This window comes from Phascolarctos cinereus, unplaced genomic scaffold (genome assembly GCF_003287225.1).
Source record: "Phascolarctos cinereus isolate Bilbo 61053 unplaced genomic scaffold, phaCin_HiC Scaffold_8;HRSCAF=390, whole genome shotgun sequence".
Lineage (NCBI taxonomy): Eukaryota > Metazoa > Chordata > Mammalia > Diprotodontia > Phascolarctidae > Phascolarctos > Phascolarctos cinereus.
This window is the reverse complement of record NW_027556291.1, coordinates 77,484,839-77,499,270: the sequence shown is the minus strand read 5'-3', so window position 1 is coordinate 77,499,270 and position 14,432 is coordinate 77,484,839. Positions and strand designations below refer to the sequence as shown.

The 14,432-nt window shown below is 42.4% G+C and overlaps 1 protein-coding gene and 1 long non-coding RNA gene across 3 annotated transcripts in view; one reads left to right on the top strand and one right to left on the bottom strand.

The window, feature by feature from the left end:
• The window catches only part of CHIC1 (cysteine rich hydrophobic domain 1), a 46,589-nt gene extending 36,118 nt beyond the window's left edge, over positions 1-10,471 (top strand). Inside the window, exons 4-6 of the mRNA XM_020980105.2 lie at positions 228-284; positions 2,406-2,465; positions 4,221-10,471. Coding sequence (XP_020835764.1) covers positions 228-284; positions 2,406-2,465; positions 4,221-4,271 — 168 coding nt within the window. The 3' untranslated portion in view covers positions 4,272-10,471. The remainder of the gene's footprint in view (positions 1-227; positions 285-2,405; positions 2,466-4,220) is intronic.
• LOC110203612 (uncharacterized) overlaps positions 9,893-14,432 on the bottom strand; it is a 62,545-nt gene continuing 58,005 nt past the window's right edge. For both annotated transcript variants that reach the window (XR_013483623.1, XR_002323014.2), the window contains one exon: positions 9,893-10,729. This is a non-coding gene — a long non-coding RNA (uncharacterized LOC110203612). The remainder of the gene's footprint in view (positions 10,730-14,432) is intronic.

Genomic DNA, 14,432 nt, shown 5'->3' with positions numbered 1-14,432 from the left:
CTTTTGTGGAAATCTGATATTTCCAACAGCACCAACTATTTTAGCCTGAGTTATCATTTTTCTGAACTAGAAGTTATGAGAGGGGGAAGGGGTGATGGGATGAAGGAGGTAATGGGTTCTTATAGATAGAAAACATTAAATAATACGGTTTCCTAGGTGGATTAAAATGTATGTAAACTATATTCTAAAAAGCTATTGGCTCTTTTTTCCTCTCCCTCCTCCTGTAGACAAGAAGATCAATTCAGAAGTTGTTGGAATGGGAAAATAACAGATTATACCACAAGGTAAGAAATGTTGAATGGGATTTTTAGCCAAAGCATAATTTTCCTGTAAACCCTTACTGGTTCCATTCAAATAAGCTTTTGGTAATTAGATATATTTTTACTCAAACCTGTTTGTATAGGACTCGCAATTTAACTGCACTGGCTTTGCCCTGTATTTTGCAAAATCCCAGCCACCTCAGCTATACTCAGGGATGGTGTTGGACTCGCAATTTAACTGCACTGGCTTTGCCCTGTATTTTGCAAAATCCCAGCCACCTCAGCTATACTCAGGGATGGTGTTGCCATCACCCTCAAATATTCCTCTTCCATGTTCATAAACTCTGAAAGTCCCTTCTTTGATTATAATCTCTTGTCATTCCACCTTTCTTTCAGCCTTTTAACCTCTAACTCTGTTCTTCAGCCTCACCATGACCTCCTGTCACTCCTTCCCTCAGCCTGCACTGGCTACACTCTTCTCTCTTTCCTATCTTGACCTCTTGGTAAATTCAGTTCCACTTTACAATATCCTCTGCACTTGAATCTCTTTCTTCCTTGTCTTGTTGCTGATCACACTTTCCCAAACCCCAATACTGGATTACTCTCACCATCTGCCTCCTTCATTTCTACCTACATGCTGCTAATAGAGCTGAAGAAAATCCCAAATCTATGTTGACTGTGTCTACTACATATATATTTTTTTTAATATTGTGATAACGGTATTTCATTATAATTGGTTTCCTTTGTAAAATCCTATATATTTTACTTTATGCATTATTCTAATACATTATTCTAAAAAGAAGTCCATAGATTTTTCCAGACAAGATCCATGCCACAAAAAAAGGAGACACAGAGCTAGTAAGTGTCTAAGGCTGGATTTGAACTCAGGTCTTCCTGACTCCAGGCCCAGCTCTCTGTCCACATTTCTGTCTAGCCCTGTTCTCTTTCATGAGCTCTGGTCCTCAGTCTCTCAAGTGCCGCCCCACATAGCCAGTCTGTTTTCAATCTTGTTTCTACAGTCACAGTTTTTCTTCTATATGTCCCATTCTTCCACTCACACAGCTATCACATTGGTGCATGCTCTAGACAATTGCAGTAGCCTCAGATTTCTTCCCATTCCATTCCATCTTTCCCTTAGCTTTCCTAAAATATAGGTTTCACCTTGTAAGCTCTCTATTCCTGTTGTTTCCCCCATTAGAATGTCATCAACCTCACCTGGACTGTTTCAGTAAACCCATAATTGGGTTCCCTGCCTCAGGTTTCTCTCCATTCTAGTCCACTCAGCTGCCAGAGTGATCTTCCTAAAGTGTAGGTTTGATCATGTGAACCCTTCTCCCTCGCCCCCCTCCCCACATCCCAATGGCTTCCTCTTACCTCCATTTGATACTCAAGGCGCTTCACAACCTGGCCCCTTGCTACCTTTCCAGTTTTCTTATCCTTTCCTCTCCTCTATGCACTGTACAGTCCAGCTACCCCGGCCTTCTTGCCATTCCTCAAACACGACGTTCTGTCTTCCCTTTGCGTATATTTGTTCTGGCTGCCCCCCACACAGGAATGGTCTACTCTTCACTTCTGCCTTTCCAATCCCGCCGTTACAGTCGGCCTTTCCCACTCTCCCCCACTACTAGTGCCTTCCCTCTAAGCACACTGTATTTATCTTGTATGTATGTGGCTGTTTGTGTACGGCCTCCCCCCACTGGACTCTGAGCTCTTTGATGTCAGGGCCTGTGGCCTTTTGCCTTTCTTAACCTCAGTGCCTGGAACATAGTGAGTGCTTAACAAACATTTCTCGATTGACTAGAAGGGAGGACATTCGAGAGGTGTTGGAATGGATGGGGAGGAAGCCAGTGGTTTATGTGGGTGGTGGGGCCGCTGGGGACAAGAGTACAACTGCAGAGTCAGGAGAGTGTGGGGCCAGGAACTCACTGTAGTAGGGATGGAGAGCGTGAGGAGGGGAGTAGGATGAGTTAAGGATGGCAAGGTAGAATGCCAGATTATGGAGGACCCTGTGAGCTGGGTAGAGGAGTTTTCTCTTTCCTTAGGAAGGACTAGGGAGCCCCTGAGGAGCTTTGAACAGAGAAGTGGCCTGACCAAATCTCTGCAGAAGGAAACTGACATCACCTTTAACCAATTTTATTTTCCTAGCTTGGTCTGCACTGGAAGTTGAGTAAAAGGAAATGTGAAAGTAGTAACATGGTGGAATATGTAAGTATGTATAAAAATAGGCTTTTTTCGCATTACTTTGAGGGTATCCATTTTAAAATGTATAATTCAGTGGATATTATTGTTGACTACCCCATTTTTTTAACTTTGGTCTGCTTACTGTAAACATCAGTCTTTTTTTTAGAGTTATGGGTAGTAACATAATTATCCTGAAAGCTACAACCAATTGTTATGCCTTAGAAAAGTCTCTGCCGGTACAAACAATATTGTACCAGTTTAATAATCCACTCGTGAAACATTCACAAGCCATAGCGACAAAGTCGCTGTGGTGGCAACAGCTGCTGCTGCATGACGCAGAATTTGGGAATGGCATCTTGTGAAAACATGCATCAAAAATACCAGTCGGACTTGGGAGTCTTTGTGGAGGGGGCCCTATCTTCTTCTGGCTACCTAGCTTTGATGAAAGCAGAGGAAAACAGATTGTGAATTGTGTTTTTGACTTGAAGATGGGCTTAAGTGTTCTTAATTCATAAACCACTGATCCCCACATATGGTCAACCTGAGAAACCTTAGTGTCAGTTACATAGAGACGGAAGAGCCCTTTAACTACATTTGGAGTATTATGTTTCCTATGTCCAGAAGAGCAAATTGCTTTTCTTCAGTGGATGTTTTAATAAAAATCTATTTTCATGAGGACTTTAAAGTTGAATTATGAAAAGGTGTGGTGGAGAAAAAAGCCACGAAGTCTGAAGTCCCTGGGTTTGGGTGCCCTTTCTGTAATTACTAGCTATTGTCACCTTGGACATTTTACTTCTTTGGGCCCCACCAGTTCCTTCTGCTGTAGAATTTGGATGTTGGACTAGAAGGGATTCTGCACCTTTTTTCTGTTATGGTCTCCTTGGGAAGCCTGTGGACCCCTTCTCAGAATCCAGGTTTTATATGCATAAAATAAAATACATGGGATCACAAAACAAACCAATTCTATTGGAATGCAGTTTTTGGAATATTAAAAAGAAAAGTTTACTCACCTCAGGTTAAAAATCCCTGTGCTAAATGGTCTCTGAAGTTCCTTTCAGCTCTTAAGAAATTCTGTAATCTCTCCTTCTCTCTTTCAAGCCCTTTTGAACCAAAAAAACACCCATGATCACAAATTCAAAATTCAGTGTAGGATGAGACTTTACCTAGGATCATAGCTGTGGTATAAACAGCTCCCTAGTTGGATATGTTGCCTTGTTGAGTATCATACCTCCTGTTCAGATTTGGGATCGGTCCATTTGAATCTTCATTTAAGGAAAGACTCATTCACCAAACCAGTCTTCCGTGTAAAAAGCATGTTTTTCTCCTTGTCGATATTGAGCCCCTCTGTAGTACCTGCCCCCCCCGACAGAAGAGCAGTAATAATGTTAAAGATGTTGTTTTGATGAGTATAAACAAACATCTAGTTAGACAATTAAGACTTTTAGTATTGACAGTATTACAGAGGGTTTGATTTGTGAGAGGCCTGAGAAACTGACTAGTTCAGCCAGCCCCCTCATTTTGCAGGTGAGAAACTGGTCTGGAGAGGTGGGGGGAACGATTTGACTATGTGCCTTGCCATTGTATCATATGTAACCTAAAGGGACGATCATTTTACTCTTTAGAGACAAACTTATTTGTGAGAGACTGTTTTGAATAGACTTGGACTTGCATTGTATTTATTACTGAGTCCAAAGTATGCTCCCACAGCAAATGAAGATAGATGTCAGTGTTTAAATGGAAATCATTTTCTCACTATGTTCTTTTTTGGTTGTTTTGCAGGTAATCCTAATAGAATTCCTACCAAAGTATCCCATATTCCGACCCGACTAAAGCATCACAATCCAATCACTTTCACATTACCTGTCGTTCTCTACCCTTAGTGCCTTGTTAGATGATTTTGGAAAGGAGATGGTCTATTTTGTTGTGTTCAGAATGTTATAATGCTAGCTAGAATAGTCTCCTTACTCAGTTATTTTTGTTGGTTTAAGAAGAAAGCAATTTGCACATTTTTTCCCCTGTTAAATGAGGTTTGTGTTTTGCACTCAGAGTTTTTAACATAAACAATAGTTTCCACTAAGGATCTAACATCAGTGCTGATTTCAAACAAACAGAGCTTGTTCTGAGCATGCTGTCTTTTCATTTGTATAGCCCTTGTCTCTTTCTCAATATGTTTCATTTGACTAGGACATTCTTTCAAAGCACCCTGTTCCTATAAACCCTTACAGATAAGCTTTTGGAAACTAGAGCTCATTTTACTCTACCCTGCTTGCAAAGGGCATGCAATTGATAGCACTGGTTTGGTCCTGCACTTTGCAAAATCATCACCTATGTTACTGAGTCGGCTCCTTAAGCCCTAACTTAGGCCTTGTATATATTGCCTCCTTGCTTAATCTAAACTGTGATATGCCATGGTTTCCAGAATGTAAAACTGCTTTTACTGCATTGCCAATGAGTCTGCGTAGATTTGGAAACTACGAATGACGTTTGGAAGCATCCTCTTGATTGTATAGACCTGTATATGCCAGCTTATGGCCAAGCCATAACAAATTGTCTTGGCGTTGTTCAGGTGTTAGTCTAAGTTGTCTGTTGTAACAAGTAGACTTAAAATGCATAACTGTACTGATGTTCTGCACTGTTTCTGAAACAAAAACCTTAGTTGGGAAAGGTTGGACTACATGTTTACACACACACACACACACACACACACACACACACACACACACACACACACGCACGGAGAATACACACGTCCCTGTGCCATCCAGGACATTTTTGCAGCCCCCTTCTACCTTGCTTTTTTTTCCCACACAAATTTCCCTGCCCCTAATGACATCAGCCATGTCCCTGCCTCTCTCTCTACCTTTCCCCTGTCAGGAAAAAAGAAGACAAAATCCTAGGTCCTCCCCTATACATGTGGCGCCTCATAACAGTGTCTGGGGGAGTTGGGAAGGCACCATCATGAGCCACTGACCACCTCTGGGTGCTCTGCTTAGCCTGAAATGGAGAAGCTACAGTTTAAGATTAGACAGTAGCTGATTCAGAACTGATTGAAGGTCCCAAATCCTTGTTTGAGGGCATTTTTTTCAAACTGCCCGAAACAAGAAATTAGAAAATTGTTTTAAACATTTGGATAATAGCAGTAATTCAAGGCATGTATTTAGCTGGAATTCTTTGTAGCTTCTGAATTCTCCATGTCAGGCTACCTGGTTGGGTTGTACATGGGTCTTAGTTAAGTGTGAGAGGAAGGAACTCTTCTGAAGTTTAAAAATGAAATATTGGGAGGCCCAGATCAAGTTAATAAGGTTGCATAGGGAGATACACAGTGATACGGATTGAGCATTTAGAATTGAGCAGCATTATTTGGTCCATGGTGTTCATAATAGTGGCCATTAGGAGCCCTTTAGGTGCACTTCCTATTAGAGACTATAAAGGCCAAGATTTTTTCACCCAACTGTTATGTTACAGATATTTTGTTCAGATACCCTCCTGCCTTTACTTTCAGTTCTATTCTCTTTCCTTTCCCCCTCAAAAAAGCAAAATAAAAATATACTTAATGTGTGCCTGCTAATAATTACGTGTTTGCCTACGGCAAAATCAGAGGTTCATTTGCCAAGGTAGTAAAGTGGACACCTCTGAAAATTCACCTAACACCTTTTGTTTTCCTGTGGAGGTTAGGGAAAATTATATCTGTGGTTTCATTTCCAACCAGCATCATCCAAATGACACTTTTTTAGACTATGACATTTGAATACCAGAAATTGGTTTCCAGCCTATTGTGAGATGTCTGGTTCTCATTAATAGAATAATAGCTGTTGAGTGTTAACCTCACAAGTCTCATTTTCTTTGAGGAATTGAAATTTGGTCAGTTCCTTTGGCTGTCATTTTTACAATCCGCACCACCACCGACCCTTGGTTTTGTCTGAAGAATGACACCAAGTTTGGAATTGTTTCCATGAAACACGAAACACATAAGTGTAGATAACCAGGAGCAGGAATTATTCAGGGGGAGGGAAGCCTGTGGCAAGGGAGGAGTGAGTGTGGGGTGCAGAGTCTTGTACTAGTACAGATAGTTAATTGTGAGAAAGGACTTTGATAGCTTTATAAAAGTATTTCTAATGCTGCTGTTCATTACATTAGAATTGACTCATGGGCTCATCTCATTTTCTTAAGTTATCCAGACACTATCTACCCAGTTTTCTTTCTTTCTCTTTCTCATTTTTTGGGTTTGCTTGTGTTTCCAAATGGTTTTTCTTTTGAGGAGTCAGACAAAAAGTTAGATGTAGTTGAGCATTTGGGGGATTTTGTTTTCTTTTCAATGACATTGTCACAATGGCTTATGGATGGATGATGACACTGGAGTGCTGTGGTTGCTCATTGCTCCCCCAGAGTGAGTTAGAACGCAGTTCTCATTGATTCCACCAGGATCTATCCTTTGGGTTTGTCACATTTGGTGAAAGGCAGGGCCAGATTGAGGGAATCCCAAAGGAATTGCCTGCTCACGCAGCTAGCTGCTCTTTTCACAAAATAGTGTGGGGAAAAAGTTCAAAGTAATGTTCTGTTACCCACAGCCTGGAGGTCTTTTTGCCCATGGGGTTGTGTGATATTTGTTTTTCCCCAAGCTCATCTTTCCTACCTTTTTTTTCTTACCTTCTGTTCTTGCCTTCCTATCACATTTCTTTTTTTTCCCCCCAACTCTCTCTCTCCTTTCTCCCTTGGACACCCCCTTCCCCACTTTGAAACAGTAGTTGAGGCTACACACTGTGTGTGCTTCTCTACTCAATGAGACTTATGTCTTCAAGAACAGAGAGGGTAGGATGGATGGATGTCCTTGCCCACCCCTTCCTCCCCCAGCCCTGGGTGGACAGTTTGGTACAACTGGTTTATGTTTCAGTTTTGGTAGAAGGGAAACCATTTATATGGTTTTGCTAACCAGTACAGGCAAGTGTTCATTCATTCCTCGGTTATAGTTCTCCTGGTCAGGGGTGCTCCCATCCTCCCTTCCCTGTGCTAGATTAGGATTGCAACCATAAGAGTCTGCTAGCAGAGGTTGTTGGACCTCTGTTGTATAAAGGTGTTGTTGAAAAAGTGCCTTGTCTGTCTTGAGTAAAGATGTTAGGCTGAAGTTGGGGGCAGGGGAAGAGCAAAACAAATTGGTCCATAGGACTATATATAAGTAGGCTAAAAAAAAAATCACCCTCCTCAAATAGCAATAAACCATCTGACTAGATTATTTTCTTGTTTAAGGTCTGTTATTTGGGAGATTTTTTTGAGGGGAAAATTCAGTCATGTGGTGAATGTCAGTGTCAGAAAATATTGGCAGTTCACTAATTATTTGCCCTCCATTCGAGGAAGTTTCATTTCCATGTTGCCCCATAAACCAGTGTTCAGGCTAATTCTTGAGCGTGGGAAAGTGGCATTTCACTTCCTTTTGGAAGAAAGAGAAGCCCTGGGACATTGAGCCATGTATGAGTGACCCCTGACAAGTCACTTGTAGGTACATCGCCCGGCTTCAAGCAGTAACTCCCACTGTTAGTGGTGATCAGCAATCTTCTCCATTTCTACTGAGCCATGTTTGAAATTTTTTTTTTTAAGGTCTGAGGGGTATTTTTTTGCCCTAGTGAAAAAGGCTGTAACATTTGTAAGTTTATGAAAATAGTTTTTATTTTTCCCAATTCTTAACACTTTTATTTTGTTTACAAGTTTTTTTAAAAAAGCCACTTTAAAAAAAGTAGTCCCTCACTACTTGAGCTTAAAATCATAAAAGCGTTTTGTCTTGAGATTGTACTGTATTAACCTGCCTGGGCCAGGTCAGGGAGGCAGAACTTCACTCCCAGCTGGTTAATTGGAGCACTTTGACCTGTGGGGCTATTCCATTTAAGTTTGAGATGTGAGGCCTGAGGGAAGGCCTCTGATGGCCTGGCAGGCAGGTGCCTTTTGGCCTTTATCAAGGACTATGCCCAGCTCAGATGGCGTGGAAGGCTTCATCTCCACAGAGAAGGGAGAGAGGGACTGGTTGGGATCTGTACTCTTGCAAATGAAAGGGAAGGGAGTTTTTATGTTTTCCTCTTCAGTTTTGTTTCTCCTGACTCTGAGCACACGTTTTCTATTTTGTTGGTTCCAGTCTCCCAGATCGTGGAAAATTCGGGAGTGGAACACTTAATACTGAATTCTTACCTTAGAGGAAGAACACCTAAGAGCCACCACCACCTGGGTCCTCCCTAATTCTGCCACACATAGCTTAAATTCTCAGTGCCTCACACTTAGTAGCCATTGACTAGATAGGTATTTGGTGATCAACTAAGTGTACAGTGGCTGCTGCATATTTAGATCCCAAAGACCCAAGGAAGCTGAAGTTCCTCTCCATCCCCTTGCCTCCCTCCCCCTCAACCTGAGCCCCTCCCTAGTGGTAAGCACTAATGCCTCTTCTAGAGGGGCCTCATCACCAGGGAGGGGCTAAGGCCCTGAGGGATGCTGGCTCCTTGAGTCTTTGGAATCTGAATGCGCAGTTGCCAACTGCTATCCAGGCAAGAATCCCAACTATGATGACAGGGGCAGATGGGGGTGGGAGGGAAGCCCCATTTTGACATTTTATAGGGTAGGAATTTCACATCTTAGCATCTGGCTCACTTTTTCAAAGAGCCACTCCCTGCAGATCTGTGGGAATAGGATGGATGCTACAGAGACATGGAAAGTCAAATGGTTTAGAAATCCAAATGCAAGTCATTCCTGGCCGAATTCAGGGCTCTGCTGAGTTCTCTTCGACAAGTGACTTAATTCCTCTGTACCTCACGTCCTTGTAGGATAACAAATCTGGACCTACCTCACAGGGGAATTGAAGCTCATTTCATACATTAATGTGTTCTGGATGACTACTGACAGACGTTCTGAGCGCCACTGTTGTGTACGTTTCAGAAGTGATCCTTTTAGATCCATCTTTGGTTTATTAGTTGAACCACACTAGATGAGTGCCACAGCTTGGCTTAGGGCAGCTCTGAGGTTCTCTATGTCTGTGGCTTTCTACCTGTTAGACAAACACTTGTAGTTTGGGAGTTCCCCCTGCAGACTATACTTCACATATTCTTGTGTGTCCGTACTATCCTTTCCCTTCTTATTAGACTTAGTTTGCTGACAGAAACGCTCTTCGATTTCAAATGCACAGTATTCTCTACCCCTTTCTGCAGGCTGTAAGTGTTGTCTGAGATGACAAACTCTTGGTCTGTTTTTGCTGCACTGGGGATGTGTTGTAGCTTCAGGTTAGCATTTGCTTCTGCCTGAGACAGAAATATTTAAACGACTTCATTTAGTGTGTATACAAAGTATTGCAGATGTTGAGAATGTTGCACTGTTATGCTCCAGCATGGGACTTGGAGTTCCCAAATATCTTCAACTAAAATCAGTTCCGCTTGGAAACTTAATATAAACAGCAACTTAAAGCAATAACGTCCCCAGTGTTAACTTGTGTTCTCATCCTCTCGGTTTATTCTGTAAAAACATTATTTTAAACTCGATTTTGTTGTCTCCCCAATAAATAGATGAAGCTTTCAAACTAGTTATCAATGTTTTAAATGAAGCGTAATCTCAAAGCTCACTTGGCACCCCTAGTTATTTACCAAACAGAGGCATCAGAGGATTCCAAGGTGTTTCCTGGAACGATGATCGAACAGCAAGGCCAAAAAGCCAGAGAGGAGCCATTTCACAAGACACTTTGTTGAACTGCCCACTCTTTCTGTTTTGTGGCAGAGGACTCTTGTTGGAACAGCTTTACCAGCGGAGAATGATAATCGTTTCTATCCAAACCAAGAATTCTCCTGGACCTTCAAATGTTATGTAACCTGTCGAATTCTGTTTTTCCCTCCTGTAGAATGTAGTAACTCCCCCCCCACCCAAGAAGAACTCTTCTTATATAGCTGTGCCAAAACTGAAGAAACATGCTTTTATGAAACTTTCAGTGTTGCTTTTGTCTTTGTTCATTTGTCAGATGTAAAATTGATTATCTCAGGATTGCAAAATTAAAGTCAAATGCAAACCAATGATAGTCATTTTAAGTCCTGTTTTTTTGGGGTATCTTTCCCTCCCCTCTGTACTAATCCTTACAAAGTAGATACTCGAGGCTCTCCTCTCCAACCTTAATTTGGCATGTCATCAATTCCCTGTGAGTCCATGATGGATTCATGCCTGATTTTGCAGTGCTCTTAGGTACTTTGAGTTGTGTCTGTGCTTTGGAACTCGTCCAGGAAGGGAGGTGATTTCAGATGACTTTGCTCTTGATCCAGAACACTACCTCTTCACTGTGGAATTGAAAAGGAAAGACAAGTAACCAGGTGTAACTAGACCTAGTTGAACATAAGACTTAAATGCTAGTGCTTTGTTGAAAGAGGGGAGGAATCTGCTCTTCTAGAGAGCCTGGTGCTCCACAGTGGGTGTATGAAGAAGTCAAGGATTAACACCATCTACTTGATTTACTACTCAACCTGATTAAACATGTAAAAACTATATCAGGCAAATAAATCATCATCTGAATTTTTCTTAACCCATCAACAATGCAAAAGGCACAGCAAACTGAATAAACCTGATAGATAGGGTTTCCCAGAGTCTTTGGAAATTGAACTGAATTAATTCTCTTCCAATACTAGTATTCTGTGTTCTAAGGTCCCTTCTAGCACTGACATTCCATGTACCTAAGACCCTTCCAGATTCCATGGGCCTTCTATCCCTAGCGTTCTATTTACAGATGACCAGAACATTATGCAAGGAGACTAGAAGAGAATAAGAAACTTGAAGAGGGGCCCTCCAAGAGTTTTCAAGGTAAAGGAATCGTCACCTCTGTTGACCATGAAACCTTAGTACGCTGGCATGGGAGGTACACAGTGGGTCTGATGAAACCACAGCTTGGTTAATGCCAAGCCTTAAATAGGGATTTTATTGCTTCGGGTTCTGTGGATGCGATTTATCAGGAGCCCTTCCCTTTCCCACCCCCACTTGGTTTTAGGGATTAGGGATGGGGGTGTCTTCAGCACATAGGGGAAACCTTGTGGAAATATAACATTTAATCCCATTCACATCCTCTTTTTTGGGGAAATGCACCTACCCTCTGCACACCCACATTGTAGATGTTTTGTAATGACATTATGCAAGTTGTCTGAATTCCAGCCCTGTCCTCCTCTCCTCCTACTAGGTGTCTCTGTCACAGTTATTTCAATCAGCATTTCAGCTCCATGCTGGTGGACAAGAAGGGCAATTTGTTTTTCCACTGAACCTCCACTGAGCCCAGGCCTGAAAGCTAACTGTTACCATTGGCTTGGGTCTTCAAGAATAACAAAGGCCTTTGGTCTGTTCCAGGCACTGAGTCACAGCTGGGGCTGGAAGGGAGGTTGAGTGCATTTCATTGCAAGATATTAGAATGCTTCACCAGTGGTGTGATTTGGCTCCTCAGAGCAGTCACTTCCTTCTAGTTATTTGTTACAGCACCAGAAAGGAGGAACAGGGTGGAGATCTGTCCATTGGAAAGAGCTGGTGCAATCATGTGAGCCTCCAAGACCAGCCCATCTGTCCCCTCCCTAGGCCAGGCATTTCTGTTTGAGATAATGTCTGGTCAATGGGCCTTAAGAAGACAGAGACAAGTTTTGGGATGACCTTGATGCCATGATTTGTTCTGATAAGTTTTCTCCTGATTTATAAAGGCATGACTGGTTTCTTCAACAAATACATCTTAGGATTTAGAGCCAGAAGGTACTTTAAAAATCACCTAGGCTAATATCCTCAACTGACAGATGAGGAAACTGAGTTAGAGGGTGGGGAAAGGCCTCAGGTCACAACACACACACATTAATCGGTGTGTTAAATTGCACTTTGTGCCCTAGGCCTACAACAGATTTTTTTTTTCTCATTCAACCACTTGTGCCCTACTTCACAGGACTGAAAAGTAGAATAAAAGGATTTGTTCTGTCGAACTTGGACTCAGTCAAAAGGCCACATTTGAGGACCTAGAGGGCTACATTGGCCTCGAGGCCACAGGTTCCCCACCTGTGTGCTAGTCCAAGCTCATCTGGCTAATAAGTGATGAACCTGGTAGGATTTGAACTGAGGTCTCTGGATTTTAAATTGAATGCTTTTTCATCACTCCACAAAAATTACCCTCTCCAAAGTAACTGGTATCTCCTAATTGCCAAACCCAGCAACCTTTTCTCAGTTGTCACCCTTCCTGACCTCTCTGTAGCATTTGGCACTGTTGACCACCCCCTCCTTCTAGATACACATTCTGGATTTTTGGTCTCCATTGTTAGATCATCACCCGTGCCCTCTCCCCCTCCTCAACTCCTTTCCTAGGCACTCTTTTCTCCCTATACCCTCTTGACGACTTCATTACTATCTCTGTGCAAATGACTTCCAGATTTATACATCCAGGCCTGCTCTTTGTCCCAAGCACCACTCTCACACCACCAGCTGCCTATTGAACATTTTTTTTTGAGCTAGACAATGAGGTTAAGTGACTTGCCTAGGGTCACACAGCTAGTAAGTGTTATGTGTCTGAAGCTGGATTTGAACTCACGTCCTCCTGAATCCAGGACTGGTGCTCTGCTATTGGACATTTTAAACTGGATATCCCCAAAGCATCTCTAGACTCAACATATCCTACATAGAACTCTTTCTTTTCACCTTCAAACCTATTCCTGAACTTCCTTTTTCTGTCAAGGTACAACCATCCTTCCAGTCACCTGGGTTCACAAGCTTGTCATGGAATCAGTCTTGATTTCAAATCCCCCCCACCCCCATGTTCAATCAGTTTCCAAATTTTGTTGACATCTCTAGCCTCTGACCTTTTCTCTCCATGATGGCCAGAACCCTGGTTCAAAACCTTATCACCTTTTGCCTGGACTATTGCAACATTCTCATTGATTTCCTTGTCCCCAATTTCTTCTCTATCCAGTCTATCTTCCATACACTTGCCAATGTGATATTCCTGAAACATAGGCTGCCCAAATCACTCCTGTGCTCAAGCAGCTTCAATGGCTCCCAATTGCCTCTGATCAAATACCAGCTCCTTAGACATGTAAAGACAAACCTGACTCCAGCCTACCTTTCAAGGCTTATTACACATTACCCTCTTTAAAGAACTCTATCATCTAGCCAAACCAACCTGCTTGCTGTTTCTTATACACAGTATTCTGTCTCCTATCTCCATAAATTTTCAGTCTGTCTTCCATACATGGCAAGTATTTTCTTCCCACCTTTCACTTGGACTATTGCAATAGGTTGGCTTCCTTGCCTCAAGTCTGTCCCCACTCCAGTTCATTTTCCTCCCAGCTATCGAATTGATCTTCCTAAAGCATAGGCTTGATCATGTCACCCTTCCCCCATTCAATAAATAAATAAATTCAGTGCCTCCTGCTTACCTCCAGAATCCAATATGAAATCCTGTTTGGCATCCGACAACCTTCAGAATCTGGCTCCTTCCTACCTTTCCAGCCCTTTTACCCCTTCCTCCCCTCCACTACTCTGTTCCTCACTCAGGGCACTGCATCTCCTGATTCTGGGCATTTTTTCTGGCTGTTTCTTATGCCTGGAATACTCTCCCTCCTCACCTCTGCCTCCTAACTTCCTTGGCTTTCTTCACATCCCGGCTAAAATCCCACCTTCTATAGGAATTCTTTTCCAATCCCTCTTAATTCTAGTGCCTTCCCCTTGTTGTTTTTTGTTGTTGAGTCGCTTCGGTTGGATCTGACTCCCTGTGATCCCATTTTGGGGTTTTCTTGGTAGAGATACTGGAGTGCTTTGCCATTTCTTTCTCCAGCTCATTTGATGGATGAGGAAACTGAGGCAAACAGAATTAAGTGACTTGCCCAGGGTCACACAGCTAGGAAGCATCTGAGGCCAAATTTGAATTCAGGAACGTGAGTCTTCCTGACTCCAGGCCCAGCACTCTGTGCCGCCTAGCTGCCCTTTCCCCCGTTAATTCTCTCCAATTTATCCTGTCTATATCTTGTTCGCTTG